General features: G+C 48.6%; 1 protein-coding gene across 5 annotated transcripts in view; it reads left to right on the top strand.

The window, feature by feature from the left end:
* The first annotated feature begins 15434 nt into the window (after positions 1–15434).
* Positions 15435–17171, top strand: part of LMBR1 (limb development membrane protein 1) — a 129930-nt gene continuing 128193 nt past the window's right edge. For all 5 annotated transcript variants that reach the window (XM_027969067.2, XM_042249085.1, XM_060415231.1 and 2 more), the window contains exon 1: positions 15435–15685. In XM_027969067.2, the coding sequence (XP_027824868.1) occupies positions 15620–15685 (66 nt within the window). In that variant the 5' untranslated portion in view covers positions 15435–15619. The remainder of the gene's footprint in view (positions 15686–17171) is intronic.

Here is a 17171-nt window from a genome sequence, read left to right as displayed (position 1 = left end):
CATAACCCATCGTGTAAACATCAGCGCAGTCCACGCTTGGGCCCCGGCTTTTCAGATGAGGGTGAGCTTGACAACAGCTGACTCTTACAGCGTCCTCGCACTTTATGGCTCTGTCACATAGTTAAAACACCCGCAGCAGGAAAGCATCTTGGTCATTTGGGAAGCCCATCTCCATTTGTAGAGAAGAGAAAAGGCAGAGCTGGTAAGTAACTGTCCAAGGTCCTGAACCTGAGACGTGGTGAAGCTGACATTCAAACCCAGGACTGTGAGCTCTGAGACCACATTCCTATCCCATTTGATATCTGGTGATGTCGACAAGATGGACACAGAGGGATAGCCCTGTGAGGACAGGAGGAGGAGGCAGGCCATGGAGCAATGACCCTGTCCACACTTTCATCTCAGACTTCCAGCCGCCACAATTGTGAGAAGATACATTCCTATTGTCTAGACTTCCCTGGTGGCTCAGATGGTAAAGTGTCTGCCTACAATGGAGGAGACTGGGGTTTGATCCCTGGTTCAGGAAGATCCTCTGGAGAAGGAAATGGCAACCCACTCCAGTACTCTTGCCTGGAAAATCCCATGGAGAGACGAACCTGGTGGGCTATAGTTCGTGGGGTCGCAGAGTCGGACACGACTGAGCGACTTCACTTAAGCTGCCCAGCCTGGGTACTTTGTTATGGTGGCCAGGGGTCTTTCCCTCAGACCAGCACCACTATCCCCTCTCTGCACCTGGGTAACAGTAGGGAAAGGGGCAGGGCACAGCTTGTGAAAGAATGACATAGCCCAAGGACGCAACATAAACCGATTAGATTCAAATGGGACCAAGACGGCAGACAACACTGGACCTTGGTCCTCAGTGAGCAAGCGAAAGGGCACACCCAGAGGCGCCGTGACAGTTCCAGCTCAGCTCAGTCGCTCGGTCGTGTCTGACTCTGCGACCCCATGGACTGCAGCAGGCCAGGCCTCCCTGTCCATTACCACCAACTCCCAGAGCCTGCTCAAACTCAGGTCCACCAAGTTGGTGGTGCCATCCAACCATCTCATCCTCTGCTGTCCCCCTGTCTTGCCTTCAACCTTTTCCAGCATCAGAGTCTTTTCCAAGGAATCCATTCTTCGCATCAGGTGGCCAAAGTATTGGAGTTTCAGCTTCAGCATCAGTCCTTCCAGTGAATATTTAGGACTGATTTCTTTCCTTTAGGATTGACTTGTTGGATCTCCTTGCAGTCCAAGGGACTCTCAAGAGTCTTCTCCAACACCACAGTTCAAAAGCATCAATTTTTCAGCTCTCAGTTTTCTTTATAGACCAACTCTCATATCCATACATGACTACTGGAAAAACCATAGCTTTGACTAGATGGACCTTTGTTGGCAAAGTAATGTCTCTGCTTTTTAATATTCTATATAGGTTGGTCATAGCTTTTCTTCTAAGGAGCAAGCATCTTTTAATTTCATGGCTGCAGTCACCATCTGCAGTGATTTTGGAGCCCAGAAAAATAAAGTCTGTCACTGTTTCCATTGTTTTCCCATCTATTTGCCTTGAAGTGATGAGATCAGATGCCATGATCTTAGTTTTTGGAATGTTGAGCTTTAAGCTGGCTTTTTCACTCTCCTTTCACTTTCATCAAGAAGCTCTTTAGTTCTTCTTCACTTTCTGCCATAAGGATGGTGTCATCTGCATATCTGAGGTTATTGATATTTCTCCCAGCAATCTTGATTCCAGCTTGTGCTTCATCCAGCCTGGCATTTTGCATGATGTACTCTGCATATAAGTTAACTAAGCAGGGTGACAATATACAGCCTTGATGTACTGCTTTCCCGATTTGGAACCAGTCTGTTGTTTCATGTCTAGTTCTAACTGTTGCTTCTTGACCTGCATACAGATTTCTCAGGAGGCAGGTCAGGTGGTCTGGTATTCCCATCTCTTTCAGAATTTTCCAGTTTGTTGTGATCCACACAGTCAAAGGCTTTGGTATAGTCAATAAAGCAGATGTTTATCTGGAACTCTTGGTTTTTCAATGATCCAACGGATGTTGGTAATTTGATCTCTGGTTCCTCTGCCTTTTCTAAATCCAGCTTGAACATCTGGAAGGTTCATGTACTGTTGAAGCTTGGCTTGGAGAATTTTGAGCATTATTTTGCTAGCGTGCAATATGAGTATGGTAGTTTGAACATTCTTTGGCATTGCCTTTCTTTGGGATTGGAATGGAAACTGACCTTTTCCAGTCCTGCGGTCACTGCTGAGTTTTCCAAATTTGCTGGCATATTGAGTGCAGCACTTTCACAGCATCATCTTTTAGGATTTGAAATAGTTCAAATGGAAATCTATCACCTCCCCTAGCTTTGTTCATAGTGATGCTTCCTAAGACTCACTTGACTTCTCATTCTAGGATGTCTGGCTCTAGGTGAGTGATCACACCATCACGGTTATCTGGGTCATGAACATCTTTTTTGTATATTTCTTCTGTGTGTCCTTGCCACTTCTTCTTAATCTCTTCTGCTTCTGTTAGGTCCAGACCATTTCTGTCCTTTATTGAGCCTATCTTTGCATGAAATGTTCCCTTGGTATCTCTAACTTTCTTGAAGCGATCTCTAGTCTTTCCCATTCTGTTGTTTTCCTCTATTTCTTTGCACTGATCACTGAGAAAGGCTTTCTTATCTGTCCTTGCTATTCTTCGGAACTCTGCATTCAGATGGGTATATCTTTCCTTTTCTCCTTTGCCTTTAGTTTCTCTTTTCTCAGCTATTTGTAAGCCCTCCTCAGACAACCATTTTGCCTTTTTGCATTTCTTTTTCTTGGGGGTAGTCTTGATCACTGCCTTCTGTGCAATGCCATGAATCTCCACCCATAGTTCTTCAGGCACTCTTATCAGATCTAATCCCTTGAATCTATTTGTCACTTCCACTGTATAATCCTAAGTGATTTGATTTAGGTAATATCTGAATGGTCTTTTTTTTTTTTTGTACAGTTCTTCTGTGTATTCTTGCCACCTCTTCTTAATATCTTCTGCTTCTGTTAGGCCCATACCATTTCTGTCCTTTATTGAGCCCATCTTTGCATGAAATGTTCCCTTGGTATCTCTAATTTTCTTGAAGAGATCTCTGGTCTTTCCCATTCTGTTCTTTTCCTCTATTTCTTTGCATTGATTGCTGAAGAAGGCTTTCTTATCTCTTCTTTGGAACTCTGCATTCAGATGCTTATATCTTTCCTTTTCTCCTTTGGTTTTCGCCTCTCCTCTTTTCACAGCTATTTGTAAGGCCTTCCCAGACAGCCATTTTGCTTTTTTGCATTTCTTTTCCACGGGGATGGTCTTGATCCCTGTCTCCTGTATAATATTACAAACCTGATTCCATAGTTCATCAGGCACTTTATCTATCAGATCTAGGCCCTTAAATCTATTTCTCACTTCCATTGTATAATCATAAGGGATTTGATTTAGGTCATACCTGAATGGTCAAGCGGTTTTCCCTACTTTCTTCAATTTGAGTCTGAATTTGGTAATAAGGAGGTCATGATCTGAGCCACAGTCAGCTCCTGGTCTTGTTTTTGCTGACTGTATAGAGCTTCTCCATCTTTGGCTGCAAAGAATATAATCAATCTGATTTCGGTGTTGACCATCTGGTGATGTCCATGTGTAGAGTCTTCTCTTGTTTGTTGGAAGAGGGTGTTTGCTATGACCAGTGCATTTTCTTGGCAAACTCTATTAGTCGTTGCCCTGCTTCATTCTGCATTCCAAGGCCAAATTTGCCTGTTACTCCAGGTGTTTCTTGACTTCCTACTTTTGCATTCTAGTCCCCTATAACGAAAAGGACATCTTTTTTGGGTGTTAGTTCTAAAAGGTCTTGTAGGTCTTCACAGAACCATTCAACTTCAGCTTCTTCAGCATTACTGGTTGGGGCATAGACTTGGATAACTGTGATATTGAATGGTTTGCCTTAGAGACGAACAGAGATCATTCTGTCATTTTTGAGATTGCATACAAGTACTGCATTTCGGACTCTTTTCTTGACCATGATGGCTACTCCATTTCTTCTGAGGGATTCCTGCCTGCAGTAGTAGATATAATGGTCATCTGAGTTAAATTCACCCATTCTAGTCCATTTTAGTTTGCTGATTCCTAGAATGTTGACATTCACTCTTGCCATTTATTGTTTGACCACTTCCAATTTGCCTTGATTCATGGACCTGACATTCCAGGTTCCTATGCAATATTGCTCTTTACAACATCAGACCTTGCTTCTATCACCAGTCACATCCACAGCTGGGTATTGTTTTTGCTTTGGCTCCATCCCTTCATTCTTTCTGGAGTTATTTCTCCACTGATCTCCAATAGCGTCTTGGGCACTGTACAAAAAAGATTTTCACGACCCAGATAATCACGATGGTGTGATCACTAATCTAGAGCCAGACATCTTGGAAAGTGAAGTCAAGTGGGCCTTAGAAAGCATCACTACGAACAAAGATAGTGGAGGTGATGGAATTCCAGTTGAGCTGTTTCAAATCCTGAAAGATGATGCTGTGAAAGTGCTGCACTCAATATGCCAGCAAATTTGGAAAACTCAGCATTGGCCACAGGACTGGAAAAGGTCAGTTTTCATTCCAATCCCAAAGAAAGGCAATGCCAAAGAATGCTCAAACTATCACGCAATTGCACTCATCTCACATGCTAGTAAAGTAATGCTCAAAATTCTCCAAGCCAGGCTTCAGCAATACGTGAACCGTGAACTTCCAGATGTTCAAGCTGGTTTTAGAAAAGGCAGAGGAACCAGAGATCAAACTGCCAATATCTGCTGGATCATGGAAAAAGTGAGACAGTTCCAGAAAAACATCTATTTCTGCTTTATTGACTATGCCAAAGCCTTTGACTGTGTGGATCACAATAAACTGTGGAAAATTCTGAAAGAGATGGGAATACCAGACCACCTGACCTGCCTCTTGAGAAATCTGTATGCAGGTCAGGAAGCAACAGTTAGAACTGAACATGGAACAACAGACTGGTTTCAAATAGGAAAAGGAGTATGCCAAGGCTGTATATTGTCACCCTGCTTATTTAACTTATATGCAGAGTACATCATGAGAAACGCTGGACTGGAAGAAACACAAGCTGGAATCAAGATTGCTGGGAGAAATATCAATAACCTCAGATATGCAGATGACACCACCCTTATGGCAGAAAGTGAAGAGGAACTAAAGAGCCTCTTGATGAAAGTGAAAGAGGAGAGTGAAAAAGTTGGCTTAAAGCTCAACATTCCGAAAATGAAGATCATGGCATCTGGTCCCATCACTTCATGGGAAATAGATGGGGAAACAGTGGAAACAGTGTCAGACTTTATTATTTTGGGCTCCAAAATCACTGCACATAGTGATTGCAGCCATGAAATTAAAAGATGCTTACTCCTTGGAAGAAAAGTTATGACCAACCTAGATAGCATATTCAAAAGCAGAGACATTACTTTGCCGACTAAGTTCCATCTAGTCAAGGCTATGGTTTTTCCAGTGGTCATGTATGGATGTGAGAGTTGGACTGTGAAGAAGGCTGAGTGCTGAAGAATTGATGCTTTTGAACTGTGGTGTTGGAGAAGACTCCTGAGAGTCCCTTGGACTGCAAGGAGATCCAACCAGTCCATTCTGAAGGAGATCAACCCTGGGATTTCTTTGGAAGGAATGATGCTAAAGCTGAAGCTCCAGTACTTTGGCCACCTCATGTGAAGAGCTGACTCATTGGAAAAGACTGTGATGCTGGGAGGGATTGGGGCCAGGAGGAGAAGGGGACGACAGAGGATGAGATGGCTGGATGTCATCACCGACTCGATGGACGTGAGTTTGAGTGAACTCTGGGAGTTGGTGATGGACAGGGAGGCCTGGCGTGCTGTGATTCATGGGGTCGCAAAGAGTCAGACACGACTGAGAGACTGAACTGAACTGAACTGAATGGTCTAGTGGTTTTCCCTACTTTCTTCAATTTTAACCTGAATTTGGTAATAAGGACTTCATGATCTGAGCCACAGTCAGCTCCTGGTCTTGTTTTTGCTGACTGTGTAGAGCTTCTCTATATTTGCTGCAAAGAATATACTCAATCTGATTTTGGTATTGGCTATCTGGTGAAGTCCATGTGTAGAGTTTTGTGTTTTGGAAGAACGCCCTGCTATGCCCAGTGTGTTCTCTTGGCAAAACTCTGTTAGCCTTTGGCCCGCTTCGTTTTGTGTTTCAGGGCCAATTCTGCCTGTTACTCCAGGTATCTCTTGACTTCCTACTTTTGCATTCCAGTCCCTTATAATGGAAAGGACATCTATTTTGGGTGTTAGTTCTAGAAGGTCTTATAGGCCTTCATAGAACCGTTCAACGTCAGTTTCTTCAGCATTACTGTTCAGGCATAGACGTGGATAACTGTGATATTGAATGGTTTGCCTTGGAAATGAACAGAGATCCTTCTGTCGTTATTGAGATTGCATCCAAATCCTGCATTTTGGACTCTTTTGTCGACTGTAGTGGCTACTCCATTTCTTCTGAGGGATTCCTGCCTTTATTTCTACAGTAGTAGATACAATGGTCATCTGTCAGATGACAGTTCCAAGGCACTCTTAAAAGACCAAGGAGTGGGCAGTGGCCCCAATTCTGGAAACCACTCCTTCCCCAAAATGGTTGCAATAACCGTCCCACTCGTTAGCATGTGAAATCGCTCAGCTTATAAAGACTCACCACGCAAATTCCAGGGCCTCACTCGCCCTCTGCAATGGCTCCACTCTGTGGAGCGCGCTTCTCTCTGAATCTGGATAAATCCACTTCTTACCTGTCACTCTGTCTCTCACTGCATTCTTTCTGTGATGAGACATTAAGAACCTGAGCTTCATTAGGTCCTGAAACCAGGTACCATGGTTTTTTGCTCGGGTTGAGTTCCAGCCACGTGGGTTCAAGTCCCAAGCAAGGTTTTGGCTGGGTCTGAGTCCCAGTCCCATGGGTTCAAGTCCCAAGCAGGGTTTTGGCTAGCTTCAAGTCCCAATCTCAGGTACATGGTTTCACCTGGACTTGCACACTGCCCTCCTGCATTAGGGAAGAACAACTTCACTTTGCCCCCTAAAACACCAATAAGTAAGCAAGCTGCGGGTGCTTCACTGGCCTGCAGTAACAGGCGTTTCTCAGCGTTTACGTGCTCTCTCAGACTCAGGATTGTCTTCCTGATTCTCCCCAGGAGGCCCCTTGGTCCAGTGCTCCAGACACTTGAGATGACCCCCATCAGCAAGTTTCACTCAGTTTCCATGAAAGGGTAACCATTCTGACCAGCTGTTTTTTGACTTCAGCCCACGAAATGGAAAATCTTCATTTTAGGCTCTTTCTAAAATCTTTCTGGCTTCGCTGGTGTGCTGTAACCGTAACTAGTTTGACAAGGGGGCAGGAAAGGCTCTTTGCAGCGCTTCCTGGTTTCCATGGTGTAAATTTCCTGGTTTCCAGGCTCCTGGCACGGCCGACCCCAGCTACCAGTGAGAGGTCACTGCATAAGGGGCAGCACATCATTGTAAAGAAGATGTAAGTAGACTCAAGGAAAGCACAATAAAGCAATTAGGACATGACGGATTTTCAGTAGCTTTTACCTTTTAAATATAGTTCAGTTAAGTGTGAGTTTATACAGGGCTTCCCTGGTGGCTCAGCAGTAAAGAATTCGCCTGTCAAGCAGGAGGCCCAGGTTTGATCCCTGGGTCTGGAAGATCCCCTGAAGGAGGACATGGCAACCTACTGCAGGATTCTTGCCGGGAGAATCCCATGGACAGAGGAGCCTGGCGGGCTGCAGCTCATGGGGTCACAAAGAGTCAGACACGACTTACTGACTAAACCAACAACAAAGTTTATATAATTCAGTTTTAAATAATGTTGTGTTTAATAACTGCAGAATTCCTAAAAACAAACACTGGCTTCCACAAACCAGTGCTGGGGGCCTCCAGCAAACCACTGGATGGTCATCACCTACCACAATTCAGAAGTCCATTAGTGTCTTTACAATTTAGATTTCATGCTTGGGTCACACTGGGCCAGTAGAGAACCCTGTCTTTGGACCATATAATTCCTTTTGGCTGGACTATATTCGAAGCCCCTTCCTGTCAGGGGACTTCCCCTCCCTATGAAGCAGGGATCCCTCCCGTGAGAGAAAGGGAAAACATCTCTCCCTTCCTTTGCTGCTCAGATGTGTGCTCATGACCCAGGCTCTGCCAATTTGCCGGGGTCCAGAGAGGAAAGGTCTTAGAAGTGACTTAGGAAAAGCCTTAGAAGGCAGGGAAAGGTCAGTTCGGTCTCCATGTTGGGTCTCCCTGGGGGCTCAGACAGTAAGGAATCTACCTGCACTGCAGGAGACCCGGGTTTGATCCTGGGTCGGGAAGATCCCCTGGAGAAAGGAATGGCAACCCACTCCAGTATTCTTAGCTGGAGAATTTCATGGACAGAGGAAACTGGTGGGCTATAGTCCACGGAGTTGAAAAGTCAGACACAACTGAGCAACAACAATGGCCTCCCTGCTGGAACTGCTGCTTTGACCTGCTTTTCTTTGCTGTCGCTATTATCATCATACATAATGGCCCGCCTCAGAGAGTCCTGCCGGGCCGCCTAACTGTTAAACTAAAGTGCCTTTGTTCAGAACCTTGTCTACCTGTGCATGGCAGGAAGAAAGAAATGAACACATCTCCTGCCTAAGGCTTGACATTCTAGGAGATATTTGCAAGATTAATGGCCTTCTTTGGGCTTTCCTGGTGACTCAGACAGTAAGGGATCCATCTGCAGTGCAGGAGACCTGGGTTCGATCCCTGGGTGGGGAAGATCCCCTGGAGAAGGAAATGGCTGCCCACTCCAGCATTCTTGCCTAGAGAATCCCACGGAGAGAGGAGCTTTGTGGGCTACAGTCCATAGGGTCGCAAACAGCTGGACACCACCGAGTGACCGACAGCGACGTTTGTGTTTCCTCACCTCCCTCACCTCTGATCTATAAAAGAACCTGGCAGCCAGAGCCCCGTAAGATGGCTATTTTGAGAGACAGACTAACGTCTAACGTCACAGACTAGTGGTCTTCTCGGCCGCCTTGTCTCTCAGATCCTTAAGGTCTTGCTGTGTGGGGAGCAGAGTGAGCTTGCACCTGTAACAGTGTCGGGCCTTCTCTGGCAGTCCAGTGGTTAAGATTCTTTGCTTCCAATGCAGGGGGCATGGGTTTGGTTCCTGTTTGCAGAATTAAGATCCCACGTGCTGCATGACGCGGTCAAATTAAAAAAAAAAGTGATTCCCATCAAGTAAGTTGTGGACATGCTGTGTTTATACTCAGAAATGGTGCACTGGTATCTTCAAGGGACCAGCTCTTGACTGGGGCATCATTCCTTCAAGTCTGGTTCTCCGATCCTCCTGGAGATTTTGAAAGCTACCTGGTATTCTTTCTCTTATTAAAAAAATAAACTTTAAAATTTCAATTTACAGGAAGGTTGCAAAGATGGTGAGTCCCCGTGTCCCCCGTATCCAAGTCCCCTTGCTTCTTCCTCTTACTACAGTACATTTATCACCACCAATGAACCAGTGTTGATACATTGTCAACCTGAGCCTCCCTTGGACTGAGACACTTTCCCAGACTGCCCTTGTTTTTGATGACCTTGACGACTCTGGGGTGTATTGGTCTGGTGTTTTGTAGAACACAGGTCAATTTGCGTGTCTGACATTTTCCCCATGGTTGGAGTGAGGGTGTGCGTCGGGGAGGAAGACCTCACGGCTGGAGGGCCATTCTCGTTGAACACATCAAGGGGCATGCTGCCGCTGTGACTCACCCCTGCTGGTGCTCACACTGACCCCCAGGTTCTTCCTCTGCAGTTACTTGACTTTTCCTCCTTTTGTCTGTTTTTTGGAAGCAGGTCAATAAATTGAGTGACGCTTAGGGGTGGGGAGGTAAGCTCCACTTCTCCGAGGGGAAGAATTTAACAAAGTTAATATTTGTTTGTATCAATACTGACTCATGAATATTTATTTTATCCTTTGACGCTAACCCAGTACTTTGCTGTTTATTTTTATGTTCGGATTATTTTTGCTCTAACTCTCAGGTTGATGCCCGTGTCCCCGTCACACCCCCACACCTTTATTGTTTCGGGTTTTGCTCAACGTTTCCTTTTGCTTTCGGCTGTGTCCTGCAGCTTGTGGGACCTTAGTTCCCCGACCAGGGATTGAACCTAGGACCCTGGCAGTGAGAGCATGGACTCTCAGCCGTTGGACTGTCAGGGAACTCCCTGATCACCTTCTTTGCTGGCACTACAAGATGCTCCTGGCTTATCTTGTATATTTCTTGCCTCAGCCCTAGAATCAACCACTTCCCCAAGGAACTTTGGCTTTTTATAAGAGAATGGAAGCAGGAACCACATGTGGCCATCTATCTATGTATTCACCCATTTGGCCTATCCGTCTGTCTATCTGTCATGTCTATCTATTCATCATATCTGTCTATCTGTCCATTGTGTCTATCAGTCTATCTATATTGTCTGTCCATCTGCCTGTCCTTCTATCTATCTGTCCATCCGTCTGTCCTATCTGTCTACCGTGTCTGTCTCTCTGGATCTCCTCTTGGCTCTTTTCCTCTGGAGAGCCCTAAGCACTACACCACCTCTGCAGCCCTGGGCAGAGGGAGCCTGGACGGACCGGTGGGTTTCAGTACATACTCAGGCACACGTAAGGGTGGGAAAACTTCAGGGGAAGGGAGATGAGTGGTTAGGGCAGAATCTCCAACAGAGGGGCCTAGAAGTTCTCCTCTGGGTCACCCACAATGAACTCAGGCTGTGGTTTTATTGCATGGCAAGGGGCAATTGTGAAAGTCTCACTCGTGGCTGACTCTTTGCGACCCCATGGACTGTATAGTCCAAGGAATAGTCCAACAGCACAAGGGGCGACTGTGCTGTGGGAAGGACAGGATCTGGTGATCAGACGGACCTGAGTTCAAATGTGGACTGTGTGACCAGGTCGGGTCACTCACCCTCTTCTCAGGGTCTTGAGCGGTAAAACAGAGCCAATAGCACCTACCTCACAGGGTTGCCGTGATGGTTGTTATACAACGCACGCGAGAAGCCAGCAGTGAGGTGGGTATTCCGCAAAAGCTAGATGCCGCCCCATCTCTCTCTCTATCCGCACCCCCCGCCCCCGTCACCTCTCCTGTTCTCTCTCATGCACACGATTAGCTGCATTAGAACGAGTAGTTCTTGATCTAAGAAAGGTTTACTGAGCTCCTGGTATTTGCCAGGAACTGTGCTTGGTGTTGGAAAATAGCGAACCAGACAAATTAGGCTGGACAGAAAATGAGGCCATACGTAAACAACAGTCCTGTTCAGAGGGAAAGAGAGCAAGGCGAAGCGAGCAAGCCTCTGGGTTGGCTTGTGTTGACAACATCCTCCCTGCGATGGTAAGTGACGAGGGCACAGCAGTGATCCATGGGAAGCATGTTCTGGACAAAGGCAATGGGGGCGTGGTAGGGGCTGCAGAGGTGGGCAGGGGTGGGTTCCCGGGTCCCTAGAGGTCTCAGTGAGGAATGAGTGTTTGATTCTAAGTGAGCTGGGAAGCTGGGGGGAGATTTTTCTGTTCAGTGCTGATATAGAGACTCACCCGTACTGTTGCTTGCAGCTGTGGTTTGAGGATTTTTCATGCTAGGGTAAAATTCTGTTTCGTGAACATATCACAGTTTGTTGTGTTTTTCACTGGGGATAGACAGCTGGCTTGCTAGTAGATTTTTGCTTGTTTATCTCTCCACTGTGAGTGCTTGGAAAGGGAAAGAAAGAAGTCCTTTAACAGAGGCGGGAAGGAACTTGGGTTATACGTGAATGTTGCTTGGCTGGGTTTTGTATGCGGTATAAAGACAAAAAAAAAATTGGTCTCTATGTCCTTATGTCTTAGAAATTTGATCTCATTTTGATCAAGTTAGAGTCAAAGCAAGGTCTAGTGGGATGAAGGAAGCCATCCCAGATCTTGGCAGGTTCAAAGACCCGACATGACGGTGAAACCAGAGTACACAGCAAGGAGCAGTGTTCTCACCTGTGGGCACGCAAGTCATCACGGCGAACACACTGGCAACGACCACACAGTTCTCTGCGTCGGTAGATCTGAAGACTTCCTGAAGTTTCTCAGGGTAGCCAGCCTACCGGCTAATAAACACCTGCAAAGCGTCTATGTTTGTCAAAGCATTCCAATAGATACTGGGCGTCTCTGGTGGCTCAGCTGGTAAAGAATCCCCCTGCAATGCGGGATACCTGTGTTCAATCCCTGGCTTAGGAAGATCCCCTGGAGAAGGGAATGGCTACCCGCTCCAGTATTATTCTGGCCTAGAGAATTCCATGGACTGTATAGCCCATGGGATTGCAAGGAGTTGGACATGACTTTCGCGTTCACTTCTTCTTTCTAAGAGTTTTGTAGGAAGTACACAGAAATTTACAGAGTGCAAGAAGAGATACTCCAGACCTCACAGAGCTTGCACTCTGACTATGGGTGGATACAGATATGTGAAATGCTGAGATGAAACACAAGGACGTGTGTGCCAAGTGTCAGACGAATGCTGTGTGCCCTCGGTTCTCTTGGACTCTCAGCTCCCCCAGAGCAGGGACTGAAGCTGTCTTTTTTCCATTGTGTGTTCGTGTGTTTGAATGAATGAGTGAGTAGAGACTGGAATTGCCCAGGAAAGACTTCGTGGGGAAGGAAGGTCTCGGTGTGGACGGTAAATAGTGGTAGCTCTGAATCTGAAGAAGAGGAAAGAGGGCATGGAAGTGGTGAATGTTCTAGGGGCTGGCAATGGGAAGACCCAGGGGGGTGGTGAGAGGAGGAAGCCAGGCTGCAGGAAAGGGCTCTTTAGGCAGAGAAGTGGGGAGGACTTGGAAGGGCAGGATGGGGTCCCAAAGTCAAGGTCTTGGGTGCTGGTGAAGGAGTTTGATTTTTGCTCTACAGTTAATGAGAACACTGTATTGCAGTGCTTCCAGCAGAGGCAAAAAACTGCGTGTGGGCTTCCTATTTTAGGGGGATGCAGAAAAGCCAGTGTCAGCTGCAGTGACAGAGATGCCTCCAACTGGGCGGGATGACAGTGCACAGTGGCAGTTGGAGGGCGCCCAGGGACTGTCAGAAGGGGCAAGCCCAAATACACGAGCACTTCTCAACAGTATCCTATTTTCTGATGTGCCTTTGGCCAAGGCACGTCACATGTTCAGACCCAGATTCAAGGGCTGGAAAATAGGCTCTGCTCCTTGCTAGGAGGAGGGGAAAGCCACAAGGGAAAGGGGTGACAGTAGAGGGAAAAGCTTGTGGCCATTTTTGAGGTCTACTCCCCTGCGTGATGTAAGTACCAAAGACAGGGAAACAACTCAGATCAAATGTAAGCGAACCTGTGCAGACAGCTGCATAAAAGGAAATTAAAAGGTCTAGATGGCTGGAGTGTTGAAAGATCAGAAATACCACAGATATTGACTTTCTGGAATATGTGTCTAAATCTCACATCTTAAATTGGATCTCATTAATCTCTGCTTTGGAGACATTACTCCAGAAATTATCCAGGTCATTTCAGGCCGGTATTTAACTCAGCTCTCAGAAGCTGGGTGTTCAGGAAAACAGATACTTCTTTGTCTTTCCCTGGTTCTTCAGGGCACTGAGACTTATTCAAAATAAAGATGAGCACAGGATTTAATTAGTTAGAAGTAGTTCCTGGGTTCTTATACGCCTATGACAGTAGCAGTACTGGCTCAGGACGAGTTTCACACTCTCCAAGTCCTCATCACCATTTTCTGGCAGGAGGCACTCTATGCACAGTATTTGGAGGCCTTCGAAGCTTTTCAGGGGCCATAAAAAAGAGCTGGAGTCTTGAAAAAAATTTTAATTCAAAATCACAAAAAGAGACTTCAAAATAAATTTACATCATAAAAATAATCTGCAAGCAATCTGTAGATTGTCTCATTTCCTAAGAATTCTTGGAGATGCTGAAAGCTCACAGGCAATAGCAATTTAAGTGGCTCTCTTATACTTCCAAAATCTAAAAGTTAAATGAAATATTCCTTTGAAGTCATCTTTATTGGAAAACAACAACAAAAAGGTATTTAAGGCAGAGGGGGGGTAAACTACAGTAAGGCCCCTACATTGAGCCTTCCAGTTGTGAACTTTCCAAATGCGAACTGTGCTCACATGTCCAGTCGGGGAAGTTAGTTCATATGTCCGGCTTACACTGCTCCTTGCACGCATCCTGTACAAGTGGCTGTGCTTTTGTGTGCTTTACAAAATTGTGTAGGGTACAGCGGCACAGAACGTCTGTTCCAAGCCCAGGGCCTCCGGAAGCGAGTGTAAAAGCAGTGGTGGTTGTGTGTTAGTGGATCAGTCGTGTCTGACTCTTCGGGATTCTCCAGGCTGGAATACTGGAGTGGGTAAACATTCCCTTCTCCAGGGGATCCTCCTAACCCGGCGATCGAACCGGAGTCTCCTGCTTTGCAGGCTGATTCCTTACTGTCCGAGCCACCAGGGCAGCCCCCAAAGCAGTGGTATACAGCCGACTGTGTTAGGGACACCTAGGGTAGCTTTGTTGGACTTAGGGGCTGCGCACTGGAGGAGAACTTTTGCAGGGGACTGACACCGCCCAGGGAACTGGCGGGGCTGGTGCTGGTGAGGGGAGCGGACTGCAGTTGCCACACAGGACTACAGATGCTTGGCCTCCCTGGCGGCTCAGATGGTAGAGAATCCGCCTGCAATGTAGGAGACCCGGGTTCCATCCCTGGGTCGGGAAGATCCCCTGGAGAAGGGCATGGCAACCCACTCCAGTACTGTTACCTGGAGAATCCCATGGACAGAGGAGCCTGGTGGGCTCCAGTCCGTGGGGTCACAGAGAGTCGGACGCGACTGAGTGATTAACTTTCCCTCTGTGTGGAATCCTTGCGGGTCCGCAAACTCACTGCTGGGTGGGGGGCCTCTGGGGGCCCCGAGAATACCCCCTCCCTCCGATCCGGCAAGGGCGGCACATGCAGGGCTATCTACGTCTTCCCGGTGGAGAGGCCCCAGGCCAGCGGCAGCCCGGCCGCTGGTCAGATCCAGTGAAACCAGGTTTCCGGGCTTACTTGGGCGGAGCGACGGTGCCCGCCGGAGACCTCCCAGCGACACCGCCCAGGGAACTGGCGGCTCGGTGCTGGTGAGGGGAGCGGACTGCAGCTGCCACACAGGGTCGTCCCCGGCGCGCCGCCCGCCCCCGTTAGCCCGCGCTCACGCGAGACCCGACCCCAACAGCTAGCTCCTCGCCCGGCTCTAGGCTGGAATTTGCCGGCTCCCGCGAGGGGCGTGGCCCCAAGTCCCACCCGCCAGGCCCCGCCCCCTGCCCCACGCCCCCTCAGGGGCCCTCGGCGCGCTCCTCTGACGCGCGGCGCCTTCCTCTGACGTCACGCCCCGCCCCCGCCCCGCCCCGGCCCGCGACGCGCCAGCCCTCGGCACACCGAGCGGCTTCTCCTCAGGCGGCGGTTGAGACAGCAGCCGGGGTTCTGGTCACCGTCCGTGTAGCGGCCGACTGTCCGCCCATTCCCGTCCCGGCCGGCGGGGCGGCCGTCCAGGCCCTCGAGCCGGTAGGCGATGGTGCGGCGGAGCGCGCGGGCGGCGAGGCGGCGGGCATGAAGGAGGATGGAAGGGCAGGACGAGGTGTCAGCGCGGGAGCAGCACTTTCACAGCCAAGTGCGGGAGTCCACGGTGAGCGCCCCCCGCCCGCCTCGTCGGCCTCTCCCCGCCTCGGTCCACCTGCCCTCCCCTCTTCCCTAGGGTCCCCGCGGCGCGCCTCTCCCCCAGGCCCCGTCCCCGCCGCTCGCCCAGCTGCTCCCTGTCCTGGCGCGGTTCCGTCTGTCACCTGTCCGCCCCCGGGAGTGCTTCGGTGCCACCTGCGTCCTGCTCGCCCCGGGCTCGTCCTGAGCCGGTCACCCTCCCAGCGGCGGACGACGGCCCCGCAGCCCACCCTGCAGCCGTGGCCCGCACCCCCGTGGCCCGGCTCCCCCCGTGGCCCGCAGCCCCGTGGCCCGGCTCCCCCTAGAGGCCTCACCCCCGTGGCCCGGCTCCCCCTGTGGCCTGGCACAGTAGGCAAGTGTGCAGGCGGGCATCCAGCAGGACCTGGGCCGCCCTCGCAGGCGCTGGGCAAGGGCCAAGCTTGGTCTCCCCGCCCGGCCGGGACCCTCATCCTGGTTAGCACACACCTTTCCGAAACCTGGCGTTTGGTGTGAAGACCCAAGGTCTATGGGGTTGAGGGCCCCGAGCAGAAGTCCTTTGTGCTCTGGAAGCAGCATCTGAAGGGAGCCATCCGTTGTTGGTCCCCTGTCCTTCTGTGCTGCTGCCAGGGGTCGGGAAGCAGGCTTGGCCTTAGCAACCTCCTTTGATGTTTCCACCTTTTCCTGATGGCACTGGAGCACATTATGGTTGTGTGTGTTTGTGTTTTCATAACAATGTAAAATATGTAAATGGGGCATTTGTGGTTACCTCTTCCTTCTTCTAACTCCCTTCCCTCAAACTCAGTCAGTCTCTTGGTTTTAGGTGGAAAATGCTGGTTGAGAATTGCCTAGTTTGGGTAGTTACTGATCTAGAAAATTGAGAACACTCTGCCAAGTCATACCTTGGAATAAAGAGATGTAAGTTCTGAACTGGTGGACTCTGATACGGCATTTTAGTTTAAATTTGTGACTTGAAGCTGAAATAAACAGAAGCACGTAATCATCCATGCCCAGCCTGAGGCGCTTTAAGCACGCTGCTGCAGTCCCGAGGACAGACTGAGAAGCAGAGCGGCCAGCGTCCCAGAGGCCCGCCCCTTCTCCTGGTCTGGGTCCTCTCTGTTCCACCAGGAGGAGCTACTCTCCTGGCTTTAACAGCTGGGCTTAGCTTTGAACTCACAGACACAGAACCTTATGGTATGCTTTGTCCTGTGTCTAATTTCTTTCACTCATCAGAGCTTGTGAAATCCCTCTGTGTTGTATGTGACTGTGGTTCATCCAGAATGCTGTCGCTGTGTGGCCCTAGCACAGTTTATCTTATTTTACTGTTGGTGGGTGCTTCAGTTATGTTCAGGCCCTGTTTACTAGTATTCTTGTACATGGCTTTTGGTGAATGTGTGTATCCATTTGTTAGGTCTGCACTCAAGCATGGAACATCTAGGTTATAGGTTGTGGGTTTGTTCATCTATAGTAGATACTTTGAA

The sequence above is a fragment of the Ovis aries genome, chromosome 4 (genome assembly GCF_016772045.2).
Source record: "Ovis aries strain OAR_USU_Benz2616 breed Rambouillet chromosome 4, ARS-UI_Ramb_v3.0, whole genome shotgun sequence".
Taxonomy (NCBI): domain Eukaryota; kingdom Metazoa; phylum Chordata; class Mammalia; order Artiodactyla; family Bovidae; genus Ovis; species Ovis aries.
This window is presented reverse-complemented; position numbering and strand designations above follow the sequence as displayed.